This window comes from Hipposideros armiger, unplaced genomic scaffold (assembly GCF_001890085.2).
Source record: "Hipposideros armiger isolate ML-2016 unplaced genomic scaffold, ASM189008v1 scaffold_114, whole genome shotgun sequence".
Lineage (NCBI taxonomy): Eukaryota > Metazoa > Chordata > Mammalia > Chiroptera > Hipposideridae > Hipposideros > Hipposideros armiger.
In genome coordinates, this window is record NW_017731464.1 from 2,766,623 (window position 1) to 2,793,433 (window position 26,811).

At 37.4% G+C, this 26,811-nt stretch overlaps 2 protein-coding genes across 4 annotated transcripts in view; both read right to left on the bottom strand.

Annotated features, from left to right (window-relative positions):
• Positions 1–6,779: 6,779 nt before the first annotated feature.
• On the bottom strand, positions 6,780–15,251 carry SNRNP27 (small nuclear ribonucleoprotein U4/U6.U5 subunit 27). Of its 2 annotated transcripts, XR_002124601.1 has the most exons (7): positions 15,143–15,251; positions 13,614–13,737; positions 12,805–12,917; positions 12,214–12,293; positions 8,289–8,353; positions 7,025–7,196; positions 6,780–6,938 (listed from the first exon to the last, which is right to left on the bottom strand). XR_002124601.1 is itself a non-coding variant. In XM_019647608.1 (6 exons), the coding sequence occupies exons 1-6, from the start codon at positions 15,174–15,176 to the stop codon at positions 7,142–7,144; spliced, it is 471 nt and encodes a 156-aa protein (XP_019503153.1). In that variant the 5' UTR covers positions 15,177–15,251; the 3' UTR covers positions 6,780–7,141. The 2 variants fall into 2 exon arrangements, 1 of the variants encoding a protein (XP_019503153.1); XM_019647608.1 differs by having other exon boundaries at positions 6,780–7,196.
• A 4,142-nt stretch (positions 15,252–19,393) lies between these two features.
• GMCL1 (germ cell-less 1, spermatogenesis associated) overlaps positions 19,394–26,811 on the bottom strand; it is a 41,637-nt gene continuing 34,219 nt past the window's right edge. The window contains exon 14 of one of the 2 annotated variants that reach the window (XM_019647692.1): positions 19,394–21,504. In XM_019647692.1, coding sequence (XP_019503237.1) covers positions 21,376–21,504 — 129 coding nt within the window. In that variant the 3' untranslated portion in view covers positions 19,394–21,375. The remainder of the gene's footprint in view (positions 21,505–26,811) is intronic. The other variant, XM_019647693.1, reaches the window with a different exon arrangement.

Below are 26,811 nucleotides of genomic sequence, written 5' to 3' on the forward strand. Positions count from 1 at the left end.
TGAAGCCTTTCGAAACCTCCCAGCTACGATGACATCACCCTTCTTCAGGCCCGGCTATCCCCGAGTGGCTGGTGGCCAGTAGCCCGGCAACTCCTCCCCAGATCTGGCTTCAGCTGGGAGGGCGACCCCTGTGCCCGGCTGCGCTGATTCACCCGCCGTCGCGGAGCTCGGCTCCACCCGGCCCCTCCCGGCCCCTCCCGGCCTCGCCTGGGACCTGTTGCCGGGACCTGTCCCCCGGGAAAAGTTCCGGGGACCTGCCGGGCGTCTTTCGAGTGTAAGGCTGAAACCGCGCCTCGCCTATGCGGTCTGCCCCGCTTGGGCTCTGGGCCGGAGACCTGGGTCTGGCGGCCGCAGCTCTGGAGGTTCCAAAGCCTCCCGGGATCTGGGCGGCTGAGGGCTCCACAGCGAATCCCTCTGAAGGGAGAGCGATGTTGGCAGCCCGGCAAGTGGCCGGTGGGCTCCAGGCGCAGGCATGCGCCACGTGGCTGTAGGGTTTGAGGGAAAAAGCCTGTTTTTTAATTATGTTAAATGCTTGCTTCCCAGTGTTGCGTTTTTTTCTTCTCTCAGAAAGCGCTAGAATCGGGCGGCTGTATATAGCAGAGCTCCTCTCCAAACACACTCTTTACTACCCACACGCGAGTGGGTTTTAAAAGCCGAGAAACTTTCTGTACCTACAGAATGACGTTGAATTCTGAGAGTTTTTTATCTGAATCTCTTTTAGGGTCTTTCCTTCCCTTTTAATTCTAGATGAAAACATTAAAAAATATACTCCCTTTTCAAGACGGCTATAAGTGTGTGTGTGTGTGTGTGTGTGTGTGTGTGTGTGTGTGTTGTGTGTGTGTGTGTGTGTGTATTGGTGGTGGTGGTGGTACCAATATAAATGTGTATAGAACTGAAAAGTTTACTTAAGGATTTTTCTTCAAGGCTGTCAAGATTTCTGAGATGAAAGTTATCACGAGACTCAAATTACACTGTTAACATACTTGTATCTCCATTTAAAAAAGTAGAAATAAAACTTGGTAAGTTGAGAGTCCTGAATACAGAAATGAATGAAGCGTGAACATATCTGGGATGCCAAAAAATGTATACATGACTTGTATTCATCTTTGGTTATCAGTATATATTATTACAATTTCAATAGTTTTTTTCCTTTCTTAAAATGTGTATACATTTTTTTGGCACCCTCTGTATTTCACAAAGGTTTTACAAAGTTTATTATTGTTGCAAATATATGAAAATAGCTTGCTTTCATAGTTTACACACATTATCTCTATTCCTATTCAACATAACCCCATTAGGTAGGTTAATTATCTACATTTTGCACATAAGGAAACTGAGGTCCACAGATACGAAGTGAACCTAGATCTGTTTCACCCAGAGCCTGTGCTACCAATGCCCCCATTGGCAGTTGTTTTAAAAGACAAGATAGTTAAGAAATAGATTTTTAAGCTGAGTCACAAAACACTAGGGAAAAAGAAAATCATTTAAAGGTAATTATGCTTGGAAATTTTAAAAGGTTTCTTTTTAATGGTTGACAAACTCAATAAAATTAAACTCGATAGAATTGATAAGTAGAATAAACATAATAAATCATACCTGACATAGGAAACACCTTCTGGTTTTAATGATTAGCTCTAAAAGCTGATTCTTTATGAAAACACTAGTAAATATATACTGAAGGTAAGGTTTTCAAGAAAGCACAAAAAATTGGAAATGAGAATGGGGATATAACAATTTTAAGGAGTATTTTTAAACTGCAAGTTATTTGTAAAACAAATTTGAAAATCATAATGAAATGAATACAATTCTTCTAAAGTATCAAAACTGAACTGTGAAAAGTCCTTTGATTTCATTATCTTAATTTTGGATTTTGTATACTTTCATATTTTCTCTTTGATTTTATGATGAATGCACAGCTTATCTCTTTCTTTTTCTCTTACCCTCAACTCATTTTTTTTAACCCAGTCTTATTTCAGTATCATGATCCTTCCCCTAGAATCATCCTGAGTGAGAAATCACCACTTATAAAAAATAAAAAAGGAGAAAAGGTTGAAATCTGAGTCAGAAATAGCAAATAATTTAAACAGGTATATCTTAAACTTCAATCAAAAATACGAAGTTATGTAACCATCAGAGAATGGACCCTTACTGTTCCCTGGTGGTGGTGGAAGAAATGATCCATTAGCCAGCAACACCAACTAGGAATTAGTATCATGAAGATGCTATTAAAGGGTATTTGGTGCCATCTACTGGAAATCAAGCAGTATGAAAAAATGGTGGTTTTTTTCCTACATTTTACACAATGTATATATACAATGACAAGTAAAATAAGATAACCGGAAGGTACAGGTTTTGAAGAATTGAAAAATCCTAAAACAAAGTAGAAGTGGTGACCCTCAGTACCTTGCCCCTCAAAGACATTACATAAACATTAACTGATAGGCACAACCCCAAAAATAAAAATTGGGAATTCCAGAATGTTTGAACCTGAATTTTATGACCAGAATTTTACATAAAAAGCTATGTGTAATAGGATTAACAATGGGATGACAATCATTTATATATATCCAAGCAGGCATCAAGAAGACCTAATAGAATTGGGAAAGAAAATGTTGAAAATGGGATAGCAGAAAGACATAAGCTATTATATCAAGCCAGACAAGCTTTACTACATCTTTTAGAAAGCTAAGCCTCAGTCTGCTGCCTTTGAGGGGCTTACACTCCGGGTGGGTATAGGATAGTATGTAAATGCCAATGCTGAGTGAGCAGCAGGTTCATTAAATGCTTCGGAGCTTCTGACAGATGCCTCTTCAGTGAGGACCTCAGAGTGGCAAGGCAAAGACTGCTGGTGTATTATAATCCTTAAATTTCTACAGAGTTCCCAAACTGGAATTAAAAAACCTTAATTTATAACTGAGTTTGACATCTCCTAACCATTATGACATTAAAATAAGTTTTGTTTTATTAAGTTTTTGAGGAATTGATTTTGTTCTTTGAGGTGTAAAAATCGAGACTGAAATTTCCTGCTTCAATAATATTGATCCCCTTCTTTGTGGCTACTTTGGACACTCCAATATCATGATATCCAATATCATATTTTTAAAAACACTGCTGTGCAAAAATTAGTTACTCCACAAATATTTGTGATTGTAAAAACAGAGCAATGGCTAAACAAATAGTGGTATATATATTACACAAAACACTGTATCAGTTAAAAAAAAGGTAGAGGTACATATATACTAGTATGGAAAGATATGACAGGCGGTGTTGAGTAAATAATTAGTTGTAAAATGATCCCTACATCATATTATTTGTGGTGGTGGGGGGGGAAAAACGCCAAAACAAAGTATTTTCCTCATTTCCGACTCTTACATGCATACATAAAAGTCTGGAAGGATACAGAGAAGGATTCTCAGTGAAGAAGGGACAATAGGATCAGGATTATGGGGTACTGTTCAAAAGGGATTTAGCTTTGTCATAATATTTTAAAATTTTTACAGGGAAAAATGTGTCCATCTATTACTTGGATAACTAAAAGTTAACACAAAAATCAAGGGAAGCAGCTAAGTAAAAAAAACTCACTGAACTACATTTACAAATTCAACAGATATTTATTGAGTGCTTTACTCTGTGCCAGAAGCCCCATTTCTTGTCTAGTGAGAGAACCAGAAAGTAATAAATGAATATAGTGTGTCAGGCAGTGATAAGTTATAAGAAAAAGGAAACTGCAGAGAATGTGGGAAAACCAGAACCCTCGTACATTGCTGGTGAGAAGGTAAAACAATGCAGCTGCTTTGGAAAACAGTTTGATGGTGTTTCAAAAAGTTAAAGACAGAGCTACTATATGACCCTGGAATTCCACTCCTAGTTATATACCCAAGAGAATTAAAAACATATTCATACCAGAATTACTCATAATAGCCAAAAAGTGGAACAACCCAAATGCCCATCAACTGATGAATAAAAATATCTCATGTCCATAGAATAGAAAGAATATAATTCGGGCCATAAGAAAAAATGAAGTACTGATACATGTTACAATATGGATGAACCTTGAAAACATTATACTAAGTGAAATAAGCCAGGCACAAAAACCACATATTGTATGATTCCATTTACATGAAATGTCCATTTATATGAAATTGTCCAGAATAGACAATTTCTGGACATTGTCTAGAAATAGACATAGAGACAAAGTACATTAGTGGTTTCTGGGGTGGGCAGGGATGAGGAGTGACTGTTAATGGGTAAAGAGTTTCGTTTTGGGGTGACGAAAATGTTTTGGAATTAGTGGTGATTGATGCCAGGGTCCAGACTGTTCAGGCTTGTGGACCACAGTAGACTGGACTTTATTCTAAATGATAGAAAACCACCAGAGCCAGGAGCAATGTGACCTGATGCACATTTAAAAAGGTGTACACCTCTGCTGCTGGATGGAGAATAAACTAAGGCAGCAAAAGAAGGAAAGAGACCTATTAGGAGGCTACTGCCATAGTCTACAAAGAGCAACTGTATAGTGATAGGTTAGAACAGATGGTGAAAAGTGGTCAGAAATCACTATAGTGTACACTTGAAATATCTTACAATTTTATGTCAATTATACTTCAATAAATCTGTACAACAAAAAAAGTGGACTCAAAATATACTACCAGGTTAGAGCCAAAAGAATTTGCTAAGGAATCAAATATTGGGCATGGTAGAAAGAGAGGAGTCAAGGATGACCCTAAGGAGTAAGTGGAGGGGCCATTTGCTGAGATGGGGAAGCCTCAAGAAGATTGGGCAGGGAAATGATTCAATGAACCAAGGTGCTCTGTACACTGTATCATGCAATGCAGTCATACTACTATTATTTTCTTTATAGGGAATAACTTGCCAGGAAAGCTTTTAAAGAACTGTAAAATAGGTGGTCAAATTTCAGATGCAATAAAGGATTTAAGACACTTATACAATCATGTACATACAAGGATAGTGATTATAGAATTTTTTAAAATAGTAAAAGATTAAAAACTTCAGGGCTAGCAGAGTGGAGCATTGGTTAAGAGTTGGCTTGGGACGCCAGGTATGAGCGGCAGGTTCGGTTCCCACATTAGGGCCAGTGACGCTGTGCCCTCTATAGCTAAGATGGTGAACAACAGCGGGCTGCCATGAGTCGCTGGCTCTGGCATAGACTACAGTGGAGTTGCAGTGGGCTCCCGTAAGCTACTGTGAGCAGCCGGCAGCCAGTGTGAGCTGCCAAGAGCTGCCGTGAGCGGCTGTCTAGCAGCCGGCAACCAATCTGCCTCACTCGGGAAGAGCGCAATAATACCAACATGGGCCAGTGAAGCAACATCCTCTACAACTAGACTGAAGAACAAAAGAACTTGTCTGTTCCCCTTCCCTGATTCCCTAATAAAATCTTTAAAAAAAATAAAAGATTAAAAACTTCACTGTCCATCAATAAGGGATTAGTTTAAATAAATTATAGTCTATCCTACAATGGACTATATTTGCTGCCCTTAGGAAAAAAAGGGGAAATATTACATGTACTGATAAGAAACAACCTTAAGATGTACAAGTGGAAAAAAAAATAGGTGCAAGATAGTATGTAAAGTTTGCTTACATTAGAATAATAAAATACATATGTTTGTGCATATATGGAATATCTCTGAAAGGATACACTGTATACCCTTTGTGCTATATGAATTGTGTTCCATGTTTTTATTAGTTATTAAAAAAACCAAAAAACCCTAATTTAAAATCTAACCAGAGCATCAAATATCAGTGAGATGTGAAACAGAATGGGTAATGGTTATTATCTTCAATATAAAAAAAGCTTCCTTCAAATAAGAAAAAGAAAAGCTTACCAAAAGACCAATGGATCCAAAATTTGGAATTGGCATTTCACAAAAGAAATATATATATAGCTAACATATTTTTAAAATGTTCATCTTCCCTAGAAATTAAATAAATTAAAACAAAATGCCATTATTTTACCCATTAGATTGGAAGCTTTAAAAAAATTATACCAAAATATTGGTGCATGTGTATGAAATGGGAATGCTCATACTTTACTGGTGAGAGTCAGTTGTTACCTTTCGAGCCATATTTATCTATCTATCTATCTATCTATCTATCTATCTATCTATCTATCTATCTATCTATCTGATCTCAAAAGCCTTCAAACATGCACGCACACATCCTTATCTCGCCCAGCAATGCCACATCTAAGAACTGAACCTGAGGAAATAATGCAACAAAAAAGATAAATGTAACAGGGATACTATTCACAGCAAGTCATGGGAGGAATGCCAATGTTCACCAAAAGGATGTTAATAAATTATGGTGCAACCAAGTCCTACTAAAAGATAAGTTTCCAAAGAATATTAAAAATATATTCACAGCACACGGGAGAAAAAGGATTAGCAAAAGAGAACAGCATATACATTCTGATCTTGTGGGTGGGAGTGAGAAATATACACCCATAGGAGAACCTGGAAAGACACATGCCAAAGTATTAACATTGATTATTTCTGGGGGTAGATTATAAGTGATTTTATCTTTTTTTTTTTTTTTTTTACTTTTTGGTTTCTCTCAATTTTTAAAAAAATAATAAGCATTTATTGCTTTTAAAATGGGGAAAAAGCAATAAATGGTATTGAAGAAAAAACCCCACAGAATATACAAAAATTCAGTTATACTTTGTCGTTCTTAAACTAAGAGTCATGATATCTAAATCTATGTATGAATAAAGAAAATGTGTAGGGAGATACTTTATATAGTAATAAAATATTTATCAAATACAAAGGGGTAGAAATATTGCTTTATTTGAGAAACTTACATCCAAATTACTTTTATGTATTTTTAAAAGTCCTAATGAGCATCCAAGAAGAAAACATATACAGCTTCCACAGGAATAAGGACAAAAAAATGGGGTTGATGATTACCCCAAACGATATTTCCTAAAAGAAAAAAATGTAATATTTAACCTTTTTTCTTTTGAGGCACGGTAAGTGAACTGCACACGTCATAAATAAAATTTTCTTACTTTACAAGGAGGAAGGACTGTGATCCTGATTTTGATGCATATGAAATAGAAAATACAAAATCCACTCTTCTGACTATGATGAGGGGAAAAAACCATCATTCTTCAACATTTCAGTTCTCATGCAATGAAATCCAAAGGTCTGTTGAATCCCCCTTTTCGATTCATGTACTGCCTGTGATAAGAAAAAATTCAATGTTTATCAAGAATAAATTCTGGACTCATAAAAAATATCACATGCTTTAGAGATTAAACCTATAAATCACCTTTAAAATGGCAAAGTCTAGGATAAGAAGTATTCAAGGTTATTTAATGCACATTAAAAAGAGATTATTTCACTTTCCAAATAATTCAAAACCTTTTGGGTTTCTTTGAAATACAAACAGAAGTAAAAAAATATACTTTCAAAATGATTTGGGAAGATTTTACAGACTTAAAAAAAATCAACAGAACATCCATTTTTATTTTAGGTAACACTAAACACCTAGTTTAAGGAAATAGAGAAGAGTTCTAAAATACTGGGTTGTCGGAAAAGTCATGACGTATTTTTTCTATGTTTTTCGTTGCAAAAATGCGTCATGACTTTTCCGACAACCCAATAGATACCCATCAAGTAAATCTGATTGCACACTGTACTAAGTTTTCCCTATACAACCTTATTTGAAGATAATTTAATAAAGGACTGTCAATGATAATTCTGGTTCCTTAACTGACAGCATGCTCAAATCACATTATTCATATTCTAAATTAATTGGAATATTAGCCTTTTATCAGTGATAAAGGGAGAGAGAAAGGCAATGTTTGAAGATGTCTTGACTCTTCTGTTCATTAGGAATTCAGTGAGATTTCATGTATGAATTGGTTTGTCCTGTGGTATTAATAAAATATGCTTATACTTAACAGAAGAATATATTTACAGTTAAAATCCTTACATAATCAGAAGGTAAGTAATTCAGGAGGGATGATCTATTTTAAACTTATAATTATAAAGAAATTAAAGCCTCAAGACTTTTTAAAAAATTATTTTGAAGATCTATACAGTCCTAAAACATTTAAGTCAACTACCCCTCTCGATAATAGTTATTAGTTCACATATAAATTGGAAATTGTTTTAACATACCAGAATATAAGCAAGGAAGATTATAAAAAGAGACTGCAATGGAAAACTGCTACATTTCCTACAAACACGCTATCCCATAATAAATTCTTTCCCAAGCATATCATTTATATCATTGGTTCAAACATAATAATGAGAGATTATGCATACCTGTACTTCCTCTTCTGAGACACATTTATGGCATAGGCATTGACAGAGCCATCCACCTTTTTCCCCTGGAGAAAAGCAATAAACATATAAAAAACAGGAAGGGTACACGCATGTGGGAACAGGGAAGGTATTGTTCATTGATCAAAGAGTTGGATCCGACAGACAAACTTAAATGGCAAGATCCATCTAAGAATGAGGCAGTTCAATGACAGAAAGAGAAATTTCAGATCCTGATGATATCCCATAAACTTCCAAGTATTACAACTTTCTGTTCACATTTTTATAGTCACACATAAGCAATTAATACAATAGTCAAACAAACAGATAGTCATGGTTTATATATTATGTCCAAGACATGCAGGGAAATAAGATAGCAGATGTTAACCTTTTTGGTCAAAGAATTTCTTGAAACCATAAACAATTTAAGAATATTTTATTAAAAAAAATTTCACATTCACACAAAATTTAACTTATGACCTTAGCTCATAGTATTCTCAAATCATGGCTGGAACAGTCACCATTCATACAAATCCCATTTCTTACACAGGCCTTGCAATTTTGATTTTTAATAGATGCTAATAGTGTCACTTATATCTTGGCCTTTCTTATGTGGCATCTAACCTCTTTTTCATTAATTGCATTTTGGGTCTTTTGATTCAGCCAAGTTAACTCACCACTTGCTATTCCTCATGCCTGAATTGCCTTCCCAACTCCCACTCCATCTTCAACTATCTGGTTCTTATCCATCGTTCAAGGCCCAATTCAAATGATACAGCTGATAGGAAGTGCGCTCTTCTCTAACTCCTACACAATGTTAACTGTGTTTTCCTCACAGTACCCTCCATGTTCCAACCTGCATTATCATGACGTATATTTTCCCTGTGAGACTGCAAGCTTCTTGATGGAGAGGTATGATTGAATCACCTTTGCATTTTCACATCCTAGACTACTGCACTTCAGGTGCTCAGAAAATGACTGTTAAATGTATGCATATCACCCGTTAATGTCATCTCTGTCTCTATCTCTGTCAGTCACACACACAGACAGACAGACAGACAGACAGACACACACACACACACACACACACACACAATACGTGACCCTGAACTCCCTCCCAATTATTACTCATGGGAGTGTGCTCTGTGTAGCATACTTATTAGATATCCGTGTTAGGGGGGAAAATCTTATTCATTGGGCTAAAGGTATGTTACAGATGAGGTACACATTTAAAGAGGAGCTAAAATAAATATGTTTGGTCTTACTTTTCTATTCCTGTTTCACTACATTTTGGGGGAGGGGAGAATACTGGGTAAATTACTTGAAGTGTATGATTTTTGACCTCTCAAGAACAGGTGGTAGGCATGACTTAGAAAGATTGGCTTGGAAAAAAAGTAAATAATGCTAACCTTTTTACTAAGTTCAATTCCTAAAGGCTTACCAATTTTTGAAAACTATTTATAGAGTTGTATATTATGAGCCCTATTTTCATTTACATGCTGGACTAGAAAATTATCCATTGATAAACATAACTAAACTTTGAATGTTTTAAAATGTAAAAATGGAAGGGAAAATAAGTGACTATATTGACTAATGAAAAGGTCCCATCATAGATCAAGGATGAAATATCACAAGATACATGATTGAAAAACACAAGTGAGCTGAGAGACTATAATTGATAGTCATGAAGTTAACTGCTACAAACTAAAATAACACACTTGTAGATGTCATTAAAAAAACAAACAAACAACTATTATTTGTTCTTGTGGTACTCCATAATTTTTATGGGATCTATAAATTCTCACCTAATTTTTCCTTTATCAACAACATCTTCAGTACAGACTACATTTAAAAGCAAAATGAGATTTCATCTTTGTATTTGATTCTCAGGAAATTTCAAACATAACATTGGGCAACAGTAACCCTGCTCCCCTCAAAAGAAAAATCTAATATGTTCCCTCTCTATTCTTCTAAAATCAGTAAAATTATAGTTGCTTTACTTTTGAGATATTTTTATTTACCCTAAATATAAATTAATAAATCATTTCACTTATAAAATACTCTTTGGAAAACAAAGACTTGGTGTATTCGAGGCAATAAAGCTGATTCATAAACTGTATTAAATTCCACAATGGGGTTCACATAACCATTTGTGAGAATAAGAGCTCATTCTTAGTTTTCTCACCTCAAAATAGTCATGCTGCAGTACTCCTTAGTTTATACACTGTCATTAAACAAAAAAAAGTAAACCCTATACAATCACATCAGTTAGAAACTTTTAACAGCATCTGAAATTTCTCCCCTCTGTTCACAACTCAATGGAACACAAGAGGAAGTGGATTATTTTTCTCAAAAATCTTAATTTCCATGTGCAAAAGCTAAATGGACTTAAAATTCTGGAAAAGAAAGTTTTAAAAATATACTCTCTCTCCACACACTGTCCCTCTGTCTATCCTTACTAGCTCCCTCCATTCCCACTCCTCCCCCTTTCCATTTCCTCTCTCGAACTCCCCTCTTCCCTCTCCCTTCCTCCAAAATCCCTCCCCAACTTCTGACTTCTTTCTCAGGTATTATGATCAAGGCTAAACAGCAGTCATCCTCCAATCCACTCCTCTTCTGAGCTATGAGATATATGTATGTAGCTGCCCAGTGTCATCTTTATCTGGGAGCTGAATTTCCTTCTTCTGTTTCACAGCAGTTCCCCTTCCCAAAACCCTTTCTTGGGTAACCCTACCATCCAGTCTTTCAGCCGGTCATCTCAGAGTCATCACTGACTACTCACTCCCACTCCCACCATCACCAGCACTAACTCTGACAGCTAAATGGTTCTCAATATTCCTCTCAGTTCAGGCCTTCATCAGCTTTCACTTGCACGACTCAGCAGTTCTCTCTGTCTCCAATCTAATCTGCCTCCCATCTGTCCTCCATGCTGCCCTGGGTCATCTTTCCAAAACACACATATAATCCTGTCATTCCTTGTCTTAAAAGTCATTGCTTCCTCTCCTTAACACCTAAAGAATCAACTTTAAATTCCTTAGCATGGCTAAGGGTATTAAAAGCCCTCTGTGATTTGCCTCCTATCTCTATTTCTAGCTTCCCTGTAGTCACTAGCCCATCAGCATCCTTTTACCAGTTACTGAATTTGAAATTCCCATAATACACTATGCTCCTTCATGCCTACATGGCATTTTCATGAGCTCTTTTTTTTTTTTTTAAAGATTTTATTGGGTAATTGGGGGAAGGGGGACAGACAAGTTGCTGTCCTTTTGTTCTTCAGTCTAGTTGTGGAGGACGTTGCTTCACTGGCCCATGTTGGTATTATCATTGCACTCTTCCCGGGTGAGGCACATCGGTCGCCGGCCACTAGACAGCCGCTCACGCCGGCTGTAGGCCGTTCACGCTGGCTGCCAGCCACTCACAGTAGCTTATGGAAACTCACTGCAGCTTCACTGCAGCCTACACCGTCGCCAGCAACTCACGGCAGCCCAGTTCCAAGTTGAGCTGTTGTTCACCATCTTAGCTGTAGAGGGCGCAGTGTCACTGGCCCTCATGTGGGATCCGAACTGGGGCTCTGCTGCTCAGAGCTGGCGTACCAAGCCAACACTTAACCAACGCGCCACTTGGCCGGCCCCATGAGCTCTTTACTTCAAGTGATCTTCCTCCTCCTCTTTGTCTGATCACCTCTACTGGCCCTTTAAGATCTAACTCAAAAGATCTAACTCAAACATGATTCCAGGCAAACAGTCCCTGGATTCCAATGGCACCTCAATGCTTCCTTCTCTGTGCTCTCAAAGCCCTTCACACAGATTGTTCATGTCTACTTGTATCAATGGAAGAGGTTATAAGTGATAGTAAAAGAATAGGAAAATTGGAGTCATAATGGATTAATTAAAATCAGAATGCTTAACTCGCTATGTGTTTTACTTACTTTTGTGGTATCAAAGGAGGCAAATCCCATTAATTTCATCATTTCTATTTCTTCCTCAGTTTTACCCTCTAAGTCTTCCTCTACAAAAATAAGGGATATTATTTAAAACTCTATCAGTTTATATATATAAAAAGAGAGGTTGCAATAAATTAATAGTCAGCAGAGAACATACAAAACAATTAGCTAAAGACTTGAATCTAACAAAAAAAATTCATGTTCAACTTGGATAGAATGTAACTTAAGGTGCAAGGAAGGGATGTGCTCTCCACCCTCCGTTGGAAGAGACTGCTTTAAAGGACATGCTTGGAGCCTTTAGGCTAGACTTTTAATATCAGACATGATGCCAGTTGTAAAGGACTTCCAAAATAAATATGCTTATGTTTTTAACTTCCTTCCTATATCAGGAGCACCACAGAGAACCAGGAACACACTAAGGTACAGTTAAAACAAAATCTCAAAACCATATGCAATGAACACTGTAAAAAAAATGTATTTCAATGTTCAAAATTTATACTTTTATAATTGTATCATGACTGAAGTTATCTAAACAAGGCTGTACTTTTCCTACAGTTATTTATCTGATAACATTACCAGTAATCTGACGTTCTTTGCTCTTGGTTTCTTTTGTTTCTTTCTTTTCCTCATCTCTTCTTTCTTTCAGTCGAGAAGGGGAAGGAGATGTGGATCTATGTCGTCTTGGGGATCTAATATTTAATAAGTGAAAGTGTCAGTAGAGACATACCTGACCACTGTGTTGACCAGCACAGATATACATGACTGCCTGAAAGGTAGTTCAGCCAGGCTCCAGAGAACCAGGAGTCCATTCCCTCTAGAAGAATTAGTTAGAAGGGTCTGCCTAAGCCCTAATTGTCAACAAAAAACCAAAAACACAGTTTACTGTTTAATTAAAGTCTCACTCAGTATAGCTAGGGCTAAAAAAACTTTTGTAAGGCAGAAAAATGTAACCAGTTTTTAACAATTACACACACACACACACACAAAGTTGCCTTAAACAGCAATGGATACTTATTAAGAATCAAGAGTCCATTCTAAGCTTCCAAGATCTTATATTCTTGATTATATACTTGAATAAACTGTTACCATCAAAAAAGTAATTAAAAAAAACCCCCAATAATACAGGACATATTTCTTATTCTTGCCAAGCACCATGTTAAGTGCTTTTCATGTATTATTTCTCATTTACTCCTAAGGCAACTCTAGGAGTAGAAACTATAACCTTATTTACCAATGGAAATGTTAAGTTTAGAATAAGGTGGACTTAAGTTCCTCTTATTAAATGAAATTGTAAATCCCCTTAGAAGTGATAACAACAAAGTTAAGGGCAACAACTAGTTTCTTTGGGACTTGTGGTAAAACCTTTGGTTATTTTCTGCACTCACCTGGAGCGTCTTCTGTGTGGGGATCGAGAGCGGCTCCTCCTCCGATCTCTCTCTCGGGACCGGGGGGACCTTTCTCGGCGCCTGCGTTCTCTCTCCCGCGAAGCGGACCGGGACCGCCTTCGCTCTAATACAAACACACAAAATTGCAAAGCCGAAAATTACCTCAAATATCTAGAGCTGCGCCATCCAACAGAAATATACTGCGAGCAATGTCTAGTAGTGACATTAAAAAAGTAAAAACAGGTGGAATTACTTTTAACAGAATGTTATTTGGCCCAATATATATCCAAACTATTATCATTTAAACATGTACTCAATAAAAAAATTACTGAGATTTTTACATTTTTTTCCGGACTAAGTCAGGGAAATCCGGTGTGTACTCTACAGTTAAACAGCACTTCTTAATTGATTGAGCATTTCTTAAGCCATATGTGGATCGCAGCCTCATTTAACTTTGAAAAAAATCAAGTCCTGACTAGTTAGTTGAAGGTGGTAAAACTAAGTAGGGGGCAGAACCGAGGATCTATGTTAGATGTTTTTTACATCGCACGGCCTCATTTATTGGGGGTGGGGTGCATAAGACATTATGAGGTAAGCTCCCTGGACATAAGATTCTAAATATCGATTTCCCTACTATAAACTGGGGAGGAAACTAACATTGCACATGTGAGAATCAGGCAGTGTCATCACATGCTGAGTGTTATGGAATGTGACATTATTTCTCCCATCAGTTTTGTTTTTTGTTTCTTTTTTTAAAGATTTTTATTGGGGAACTGGGGAAGGGGAACAGACAAGTTGCTGTCCTCTTGTTCTTCAGTCTAGTTGTGGAGGACGTTGCTTCACTGGCGCAAGTTGACACCATCATTGCGCTCTTCCCTGGCGAGGCAGATCAGTCGCCGGCTTCTGGACGGCTGCTCACTGCGGCTGCTGGCTGCTCACGCTGGCTGCTGGCTACACACGGTAGCCCATGGCAACCCACTGCCACAGGGGCTGCAGCCTACACCGTCGCCGGTGACTCACAGCAGCCCAGCTCCAGGTTGAACTGTTGTTCAGCATCTTAGCTGTAGAGGGCAGTGTCACTAGCCCTCATATGTGGGATCCGAACCGGGGGCCCTCTGGTGTCCCAAGCCAGCTCTTTTAACTATCGCGCGACTCCGCCGGCCCTTGTTTCTTTTTTAAAGATAGGTAATATTACCTTCCAATTCCGACTCAGAAAGGTCGGATGACTTGCACACGGTCATCCAGATATTAAGTGAGGGAACTGTGGTCTGATTCTAAATTTCCCAAGCATAACAAAAGTTATTATAGGAGGCTGACAAAGAGTCAGAGAAACCCTAATTAGGAAGATAAAAACAAAAACAAAAAATTGCCTTCAAACGGGAGGGACCAGGTCATGGTCCCCATCCACCCCCGTCTCCCGCTCCTCTGCTCAGGAGTAAAGGGCCCGCCTTTCGGCAGCCCTCGACCTGGTGAAAAAAAAGACGCGCCTCCAACGGAGCCCCAGACCCTCCGATTGCTTCTGGACTCACCCCTACGTGGGGAGCGGCTGCGACTGCGACCCATTCGGAGCGCTCCTCCACCTCACACAGCCCCGGAAGCGACAGTCTAACAGCTTCTGGGAGGGCCGGGAACTGACTGCACTTTTACCGCCGACTGGGAAACGTCGGAACGATTCACGATGGTTCCGGCTTCAAAGAAGTGAGGTTGCGCTAAGCCAGCCCAGAATCACCCGGCCGGGTCCTGATGCTGTCACTTGTGAGCCCAGAGATTCCAGTGAGAACCAAGTTGTAGTCTCCGTTCTTCCAGTCCCATTTTTTTTCCTGTGGTGGCTTCCCCCTTTTTGTGTCCACGGTGGGCATTTAAAGTGTGCTACTTGATGTTATTATAGAAATCTGAAAAAACCCGTATATCCACCACCTTAACACAATTCTCATTCCCGCCCACCCCCATTTTTCTTTCCAGTTCTTGTCCATATGCACAAAATATTTCATATCAAACCAATTCTAAACGTAGCATTTGAAAGTAGTTTAAGCCCACAAGAGGAAGCACCAGGGTGCGTCGGGAGGCAGAGGGAACAAGGGGGAAAGCATTGGTAAAAGACTTTATTGTGGAAGATTGACGAGTTTGAATAATTTCAGCGGGTTTTGGGATGCAGGGGCTGTCCAGAGTTGTTTGGTACCTGGCCCTGGAGTCATTAGGGCAGAGGAATATTGCCTGGCTTGTGAGAGTTTGGTAAAGAAAGTGGTCGGAGCGTATGGGCTGCTGACAGGCTGCTGTGCACAAAGGCACTCGGCCAAGGACAGTCTGTAGGAATTAGCTAGCCCTGGGAGGGGCAGTCTCAGCGAGACCTCAGGTGTCAAAACATCAGAAAATAAATAAAAAGGCATGATTAATACAATTATTCACGCAAACATTTATCACACACCTGTGTACCAGAGGATTAATCAGCGAGAAAAGACATGCCTGCTCTTGAGTAGATTGCTGGCCACTGAAGGATATACAAACAGCGTGAAGGTGCATTGATAGGGGAAGAACATTATGAGGGCACCTAAGACTGGTACCTAACAGGTTTTGAGGGCAAAGGTTGTCAAGAAAAGTTTCCGGGAGGAAATGATGTCCAAACAAGACCTTAAAGATAAGTAGAAATTAGGTGAGATGAGTAGAAATTGTTGAGGCTGAGGAGGCTGCATGTGCAAGGGTGAGAGGCAAGGGAGAAGATGGGCTTTGTGTAGAACTGAAAGTATGGCGGCCACTGGGGAGAAAGGAGTGGAAATGTAAAGACAAGGCTAGAATAGGCTTGTAAGCTATGCTAGAGTTGTCCTGAGGCAAAGGCAATAGGGAGTCTTTGAAGGGTTTTAAGGATGGGAGGGAATATTTGAGTTTATTCAGAGAACACTTTGGGTAATGAGTCTTGACTAGAGAGGGAATATAATAGGAGGCTGATACAATAATGTAGATTGGAAAGTATGGTGGCTTGTGCTAGAATGGTATCAGTATTGTGGAAAGTGCTTGAATTTGAATAGTAGTTGGTGAAACTGGAAAAACAGTGATTTTTGGATGCAGAGGATTCAAGAATGACATCCAGGTTTCTGGTCTGTGAAACTAGGTGGATGGTAGCATTATTCGCTAAAATAAGGCATATAAAAGAACATACATTCATATCTGGATATGCTAATTTGAGCTGCCATGTTGGAACACCCAAGAGATGCCAACTAGATGTGTATCTGGAGTTCAGAAGAGAGAGGGCTGGGCTGGAACTGCAGAATAAAGAATCATCAGAATACAGATGTTCGTTAGAAGCCTCTAGAGTGCATGAAATCAGCTGGTGCAGGCTCAGGAGAGAAAAAGGGCCTGGAGACAGCCAGAGGAAGAACCCCAAAGGGAGACTAAGAAGTGTCCAGAGAAACAGAAGGAAAACTGGGTGAGTTTGATATCAGAGAAATTGAAGAGAAGGCTGCTTTTTAAGGAGAACAAAGTAGTTAATTTTAAATGTAAGTTAAAAGGAAAGAAAACAAAAAACCATATGGAACCTATTGGATTGAACAATAACGTCTTTGTTGACTCAGGAAGTTTTAATGTAATTATGAATGGCTTTTGAAGTAGAGGAAGAATTTGGAGAACTTTTGCAGTTTGACTGATGGCAGAGCAAAATATGGGATTGGGTGGAGGTAAATGTGAATGTTTTTCAAAGATGGGAGAAACTTAAACCCATTTAAATATTGGTGTGAATGAGTCAGTATAGAGAAAAAAGGTAAAGATACAAAGTAGAAAGGGAAAAAACCCCCCAAAGGATTAAGTTCCTTAAAGGGGCAGCCCCGGGATCAACTTTAGCCAGGAAAAGAAATGGTGTGTCTCCAAATGGCTCCTCCCCTGTAAGATGTGGGATAGAAATTGGTTCTGCTAGGGCTTTCTAATTTACTTAACTGTTCAAGTTGCCCTCTCTCAGGTGTGGATTATCCAGCACCGTATATCTTCGGGGTTGTATCTGGAAGAAAATCCTGTTTCCAACACATTCTAAGTTGAAGTTGTCTCATTCTAAAGGCCATCTAGATAGAATTTGAGTGGAGAGGGTGGAGTAAGGTCAACACTTGTGATCACACTTGCTTATGTTTCTTCCCCAATCAGTTATTTTCAATGAAAGCAAACTAAAGTATGTGTGTACCTTATGTAAGAACCAACATTAACCATTTGTGATTCTCTGCAAATGTACTCTCTCTAGCTTGGTTAAATTTTGTTTTAACTTCGCTAGTCCTGTTTCATATAAAATCACCAGCCTTTACAAAAGTATCCTATTTTATCATTACATATGGATGCATGATGCTAACTCAGTCATTTCCCCTTTAATTAGATGTAGTCTGACCACTAGTTAACAGTGAGTGATGTTTGAGGCCTTTTGCTTTTACACCCTTGTATCTTGGACCTTGGGAAGAATTTCAGACTCTCTGGTTGGGGAGGCAACTGTACTATGCCTTTTGTTTTTTTAATGCAGTCAAGCGATTAGATCCACACTGCTTCAAATTATGACTCAACGTATCATTTCAGGTGATTGACAAGGTATCTATCATTTGCACCCTTGGCTCTATTATCTTTTCTGTTCTTTACATGGGTTCATCTTAAAGGGAATAAAGTTTTTGACATAGTTTCAACATTGATAGTCCATATTCTAGACTAAATCTATTTGATAGAGCTTTCTGCAATGATGGGAATATTCTATATCTGCACTAATATGATAGCCACTAGTTACATGTGATTACTAAGCACTTACAATGTGCCTACTGTGACTGAGGAAGTAAATTCTAAGTTTTATTGAATTTTAACTTAAATTTAGATAGCCACAGTGACTCTTTTTTTATAAAGATTTCATTGGGGAATTGGGGAAGAGAACAGTGTTGGGAATTGGGGAAGGGGAACATTGTGTATTTCCAGGACCCATCAGCTCCAAGTCAAGTTGTTGTCCCTCTATCTTAGTTCTGGAGGGCGCAGCTCAGGTCCAAGTCCAGTTGCCACTTTCAATCTAGTTGCAGGGGGGGCGGGGAGTGGTGCAGCCCACCATCCCATGTGGGAGTCGAATTGGCAACCTTGTTGTTAAGAGCATGCACACTCTTACCAGCTAAGCTATCCAGCTGTCCATTGGCAGCTCAGCTCAGGCGCAGCTCACAGGCCCATGTGGGAAACAAACTGGCAACCATGTTGCTCAGAGCTGTGCTCTAACCAACTTTGCCAGCTGGCGGGCCCCACAGTGACTCTTTGATCACCCTATTTTTTAATTTTTATTTTAGCTGAGCCATCCTGCCACCTGTTGGCAGCTCAGCTCGGGCTGGGCATCAAACTGCTGTTGCTCAGAGCTCAAACTCTTGAGCGAGCTCTTAACCAACTGAGCCACTGATAACCCTATTTTTGCATGTGATGTTGAAATTGTTCATTGATGATAATACTATTCAGAGCCTTGAAATTTTGATAAAATGTTGGCTGCTAAACACTTGGTAAAAAAGCTAGTGACTACCACTGTTCATTTAACCTTGCCTTGCTAAGTTTCAAGCCAAACATATACATACGTATTTAAAGAGGAAAGGTACATTCATCTCTCTCTTTAATAATTTAGCATGAGACTCTGGAACATTTTCTCTTAAGCACCTCTTCTTTACTGATAGCCAAGCTAAAATCATTATTACTGGGTATCGTTTTCTAGCCCATGCAGCTTAAGAAAAAAGACTTGGTAAAGGTTATAAGGCAAAAGCTGACAAACACAAAAGCTTTCATATGTAATAGATTATATGCTATGTCAGCTGACACTTTAATACTTTATTGAAAATATTCCTATTGAAAAAAGTGAAAAGTATGCAAACATTGAAGTATTTGGTAAGAAAATACAAGCAGATCTTGGCTATCAATGTGAAGTACTAGCTGACAATTATTAATTTCTCAAATGACAGCAAAACCTACTTGTGACTGAAGAAATTATGGTTTTGTTTGTCGATGACACAAGCAATTTAGCCAGGAAAGTACCAATGGACAAGAAACATATATAATTCCAATTTGGTTAGTTTATATAAGTGAAATGAAATAATTAATTTTACTCACTAATAGACTCAAAACTTTATCTTTACTCCCAAGATTGGTAAAAAATTCAATTATTAAAATAATTCAAGATTGGTATTTATATTTAATATATAAAAGGCAAGGAACCTCTGATGCTATATATAAAAACCTCTTCTGAGATATAATTATAGCCAAATACTAAAAAAAGAAATGTAGCCTCTTGATGCTGCCAAATTATTGTATTAGAAACATTTAAACTACAGTTCTGGGGGCAGAGATGGGGGAGGCATTTAAAAGCTTCCTTTAAATTAATCAGGAGGATGTATTTTGAAAGGACAGAAACAATTTATAAATCTATGGACATATTATTGGGGAAGAAACACTATCAATAAATTCCAAAAGTTAAATATAATTGGAAAATATCTATTGTAACCTGAAAGAAAAAAAATTCTGGTTTCAACTAAGTTTTTTTTTTTTTTTTGGTCCATTTTATACAAGAGCTTATTTATTCTTTTTCCAAATGGGTATTTATTGTTTGTACAGATACATAAAAGTGATTCCCATTTTTTAAAACATACTAAAAAATATACATTAACCACAAAAAGTATTCACTCTGACTGGAAAGACAATGAGCATGGCTCTTTTCAAAGTAGCAGTAAACACAAGAAGCCAACATATATATATCATGACAAATGTACATCTCATTTTTGACAAAAATAATTTCTATTTTTACATTAATGCTTTATCATCAACTTCTATGTGACATCCTCTGACCTTATTTACATTTACTATGAAATTTCTATTAGCATGTGTAACTCAAAGGCACTCAATTCAGAGGTTATAAAGTCCTGAGCTTATGTAGGAAATAGGATTCCCCCCAAAAATTGGAACATAAATAATTCTAAAGATCAGAGAATAGGAAAATATTTAAAGTGTAGTATTTGGTACATAAGTAATCTTATGACGCAAAAACAAAGTTTTACAGAATGTCAAAGAAAAGACCATGTAAGGCAAAGGAATATACTCAGAATCAAACTCATGTTCTCCCCCCATTCAAGTTCATTTGAAAGTCTGAAGCTGAATTTTTTGTTATTAAAATCCTAGAAAAGCTAAATTAAAAGCAAAAGAAAATAGCATAAGAATGCTTAAGTTAATAAAGTTTCCTCAGCTTAGTCTCCAAAACCACAAAAAAGGTATTTAATGATTAAAAACAACTATATATTGGAAGGATATTAGGAGGGAGAATCAAAGAGCAGTTGAAAAAAATTAAAGAACAGCCTTAAGTGCACCAATTGAAAGAGCATTTATAATTGGTCTTTCAAATTACTCCTTTAGCATTCTTTTAGACAAATAAATTTACAGATCAATAACTAAGATTCACTAACATTAGGCAGGATCAAAGTTTAAGCTAAAAATGAAATCTATTTGGTTGCAGAGAAATGTGAAATTTATTTACAACAAGTTTCTACTGATGCTAAATTAAAAGCATGAGATGACATCTTTCTAACAGAGATGGTTTGACAGATATTTTCTTGGCTTTAAAATGTTTTTCCATAGATGCATAGAAATGTAATGAGGATAAGGATAGTCTTCTGAATTATCTGTACAGTTCATAAGGCCTTTGTCATTGTTAGTCACCTTAGATGTGAACATCACAGGGCCATTAAATTAAAGCTGGCCAAAAAAGTTTTCAAAGTGCTAATGTTTCCAACTGATGAGATCCTCAGTTTTCTGGATTTTCTGGATGATGATTATTTTCCGTTCTTTTTTCTGGTGATATATACAGGAAGTTACAGCAGATATATAAAGGGAAGATCAGAAGCCTGCTGTCCAAGTTCATCACTACTTGTTCCTAGAAAACAAATTTGTTGCTTTGATGAGAAGTAGATAATATTAAAACAACAGACAGAAAACCAAACTGTTGAACTGAATGAACTGAAAGAGAAGAGTATGGTGGTTAAGAGCTTGCATCTGGAGTCTGAGAGTTGCGGCTCAAATCTCAAAACTCCCACCCACTAGCTGTGTAGCCTTGGGCAAGTCACTGACCTTGAAAAATGCAGCTCCTCACTGTAAAATGGGGACAAGAGTACCCACCCCACAGGATTGCATGAGACAAGGCACACAGAGGGCTCAGCAAAGCCAGACGTATATGAAGTACTCAATTATGGCAGTTATTTTCATTATTGAAAAATTTCTTATCAAGTACCTACATATTTTATGAACAGATTGAGTCCAGAAATATGTAGATTTCTCATTTGGCTTCAATTTCTGATGGCCCTTATGGATAGCAAATAATTGGGATGAAGGTGGGGGCATCATTATTATCACCAACAAGCATGGTTCCCACTCTTGTCTAAGATTTCCCACTGTCTCTAATACAGACATGTTATTTGACTCTTGGAACATAAAGTATCATGTAAAATCAATTGCAGGTTCAGTTCCCTCAATACACATGAGAATGCCTTGAAATCCCACAGAGACAGGAGATGATCCTACATCTGAGAACCACAAATCACTCATGCTGCAGATCTGTTTGGAACCCTTTACTACCCCGAAAATAAGACCTAACTGGAAAATAAGCTCTGGCATGATTTTTCAGGATGCTCATAAGCCCTACCCCAAACATAAGCCTCAGTTAAGATCGTCAGCCAGACATGACTGAATAAATGTAGATTTTTGCACATGAATAAATGAATAAATGTAGATTGTTGGAGCAAAAATTAATATAAGACCCAGTCTTATTTTCAGGGAAACACAGTAGCAGCAGTTGGTGAAAAGAATTCATCATCAGAGTAAAAGCAGCAGTACTGAAATGATAACGTCTACTTTTTTAATATATGGATACAGTCTCTGCAATAATATGCATTAGTTTCACCTTATTTTATACATTTTTGAGAATATAATACTAAACACTGTTTAAATTTACAGTTTTTAGTTTTTTACTGAGGCATGTGTTCCTAGAATGAAGAGGGAATAAAACTGGAACATTTACATGACTGACGTACATTCAACTGGACACAGCTTCTTTGTTGGAGGAGCAATAAGATAAATTTGGATAAAGAAGGTAGGGAATACATATGTACCTCATATACACATATTATCTCTATATACAAGTGTGTCTCTCTCTCTCTCTCTCTCTCTCTCTCTCTCTCCAAAACAGGGAAAGTGAATAAGGTGGATAGGATGATGGGTCAGGTGGGGCAATCACCTGCGCTAACGGTGCTAATAGGGTTAGCAGAGATGAATGATGTCAAAACATAGGTGGCCTTTAGATGCTTAAGTCACTCTGGTCTAGTCAAAGTTTGTAGGAATAACCTGGGTGAAGGCTATTTACTAACTTGACTCCCCATCCTAGCTCTTGAATGTCTCACCAGGTGACTTTTTTTGCCCACCCCTGAAATACCAGTGTTCCCGTAAGTTTCCATCCTGTCATATTCTCTACACATTTCCTGTAGTTAATGTCATCCAATCATTATTTCTAGCTCAGGCATTGCTTGTAACTTCCAGACCCATTTACCCACTGGCTATCAAATTTTCACCTTAATGCCCTCAAATTAAATATGCCTTAAACTGAATTCCTCATGTCCTCATCTTCACTTTAAGTCATGTTCATTTTCCTTTCTATAATTCAAATCTCAGGAAAAACTACTATTATAAATCAAGTTGCCCAACTCAGAAAATCAGGAACTGTCTTTTACTTTCTTTCTCATCCTTGCACACAATTATTTCTAGAAACCATCAACATTTCTTTGTTTCTGCTTTATTTCTAGAACCTGTCAACATTTCTTCATCCCCATTGCTACCTTCCTCAAATTAAGGTTCTCATCATTTTTTGTATGTCATCAAAAACTATTAGAAAAAAAGAGATTTATATTAGCAATTAAAATAGAAAATACTAAGCATTATACTTCTAGGAAATATGTAGGAATAACAGGGGAAAATGATAAATTCTACAGACATAAGGCCTAAATAAATGTAGAAAATACCATATTCCAGAGGAAGATATCAATTTTCCACAAATTATATGTTTAACAAATGTAAAGCAAAAGTCCTCATAGGAATTTTTTTAGAGGAAACTTGACAAAATGATTCTGTACCCCATGCAGAAGAATAATTATACACCGAGAACCCAGAGATATCCGAAAAGAGAATGAAGGTGGGTTTGTATTACTAGGTATTAGAATTAATTTTAAAGTTAATCTAGTTAAAACAATATATTGTCGCTACAACAAAGACATCAATAAAACATAACAGAAAGTTTAGAAATGAAACCAAGTATATAAGGATTTAGTACATGATAAAAATGGCATTTCAAATACATTGATACATCTGATACATTTCAGATATATCATAAAAATATTCTAATGTCAAAAATAAAAGTAGAAAGAAGTACAGAGGACTATTTATATAACCCTAATAATTAGGACTAAGCATCACACCAAAAGAAATCATTAAAGGGATAGATTACTAGATTACTGCATGAAGTTTGAGAGAAAAATGACAAAAATGGGAAAACTATAGTATATCACAAGATGTTATTACTTTCAATATATAAGTTGTTAAAAATTAAGAAAACAGATGGATCAGCTAAAAAAACAAAAATTAAGAAAACAAACCTTAAAAATTTAAACATAAACAATATAAACTGTCAATTTACACAGGATAATATGTATAATAAGCATACAAAAAATCCAACTATACCAGTAACCAAGGGAATGAAAATTAAAACAAATATAATTTGTTTCTACATTTTATATTGGGGGAAAGATTAGAAAGAATGATAACACATTATGTTGGGTATACTCTCCTATACTGCTGGAGAGAATGTACTTTGGATAGTATTTACAGAGGGCAATTTGGCTATTAGAAAATGTATACACTATCTGATAAGAATTCTACTTCTTGGGATTTATCCTTTAAAAAAATCAGAAAAATATACAAAGATATATGTACATTTTTTATAATAGTGAAAAACCCCCAAAAGGAAGAATTATTTAAATTACGGTATATTCAAAATAATATGTAGTAATAAAAATGTTGTGGATGTATATTTATTGACAAGAAAAGCTTTATTGACAACAAAGTAGGAAAAAAAGCAGGTTACAAAATACAGAGGGTGCCAAAAAAAGTATACATATTTTAAGAAAGGAAAAAAACTGTATTAAAATTGTAATACTCAATATATACCGATAACAAAAGATGAATGTAAGTCACGTTTGACTTCTGCAATTACAAGAGGTGCTCAAAGTGGTTACTATCAGCGTTATTTTAATACAGTTTTTTTCTAATATGTGTACACATTTTTTTGGCACTCTCGTAGTTAACAGTAAGATCTAATTTTGGTATCATCTCTAAGTGGGATATGTATGATTTTTCTTTCCACTTATTTATATTTTCTATTTTTTCCACAACAAACATCTATAACCTATGTGAAACACACATGTACAACTCCCCGACTAAAATCTTTCCATAACTCTCTACAGTTCTCAGGAAGAAGTCTAAACTCCATCCACAGCCCATCATGCCCTAGCTCTAGTCCTACTGAACTCTTCCAAACCTTTCAGCTCCTTGAATGACCCACGTGCTCCCCTCCCTCCATCTTACTCATCATTTGAGGCTTGGTTCAGGTGTCCATTCACTTTTCAAGTTTTCCAGGAGAGGAGGTTTTCTTTGAGCTGTCTTCTGTTCTCCTTCTCCCACAATAACTACACCCTACCCCCAACCCCATAGTAAGAGTTAAAGACTTCTCCCTCTATATCACACAATACTCTTAGCTCATCTTTATCATGCTAGTTATATAAGCTACATAACATAAGCTCCTCTTTATTTCCTCCACTCTTAGCATAGAAACTAGCATGTAGTAGGGACATAAATGTTTGCTGAATGAACAAATCAAGGAACACTTGGAATACAACTATTATCCTGGCCTAGTGCTTTTTAAGTCTTTGGTTGCTTTGAGTCACAACAATATTTTCTTATGAAATTCCAGGTAGAAGGTAAAGATACCCATTTTCTATGCAGCCCCAGAGTGTCACGTCCTGCATGGCAAGGGCAAATGGGACACGAGAGGGGCGACGCAGATTGAATAAGAACAAGAGACAGAAGTAAGATTTAAGAGCGAGACCAAGGGACTCAGCCTTCAGAGATAGACTGAGCCCCCGAATCGGGTCAACGCATGGTTTTTATTGATTATTTTCAAGGAAGTAAACTGCTGTGCTGTGAGTCATTAACCGTGTATTCTTGTGCGCCTTAAGGCCTTTTCCATTCACCTTTTCCCAGTGTACTCCAGCAAATGCTATGCCTTCGTACTCCACCACATTGCCCCAAGACATAATTACATGTCCTCCCAGGGGAGACAGCTGATATCATTCCATCAGGTCCCAGTCAGGCCGAGACCCCCCCACCCCCCTGCCGAGAGAGCTTTACAGATATCATTCCATCCGGCCTCAGTTTTCCGAGACACTCTCTCGACTAATGGGTCAGAGGCTAATGCAGAGGGGGTGGTCTAAGAATCGGCTGTAAGGCGACACCAGAGTGCACAAGAGGGACCAATAGAGAATTCCAATAGAGGCAGATCTGAACTTTATTATTACATATCTTTCTTCTCAAATACTATCTACCATGTAGTTGCCAGGGTTCCAACAATGGTTGGAGGACCCTCTGGAAGAATGCAGTTCAAGGAGCTCTCTCAGAGTATGAGAGACTAGAACTATCACTTTCAGGGTTCCTGGCAGATGTTGTATGACAGTCTCTTCAGACTAAGGAAAATTGCTAGTTTTTAGTAATTTATGTGAACTATAGACTCTGAAATTTTCAATAAAACAATATGTCTTTTGGAATGGTGGTTAGTTTTAATAGAAATAAACTGCCATCAATATTTTACAGCTCTCATTTTACTTTTTGAAATGGTTTACTTTATCATGACGTTTTGAAACTTCTACATGCATGCGAAATATGAAGAAACAAATGTATCTTTAGAAAGAATACAGGAACATTACAGATGTCTGTCCTTTTAGAAACCTATGCAGTGGTTCTCAACCTTCCTAATGCTGCGACCCCTTAATAGAGTTCCTCATGTTGTGGTGACCCCCAACCATAAAATTATTTTCATTGCTACTCTATAACTGTAATTTTGCTACTGTTATGAATCGTAATGTAA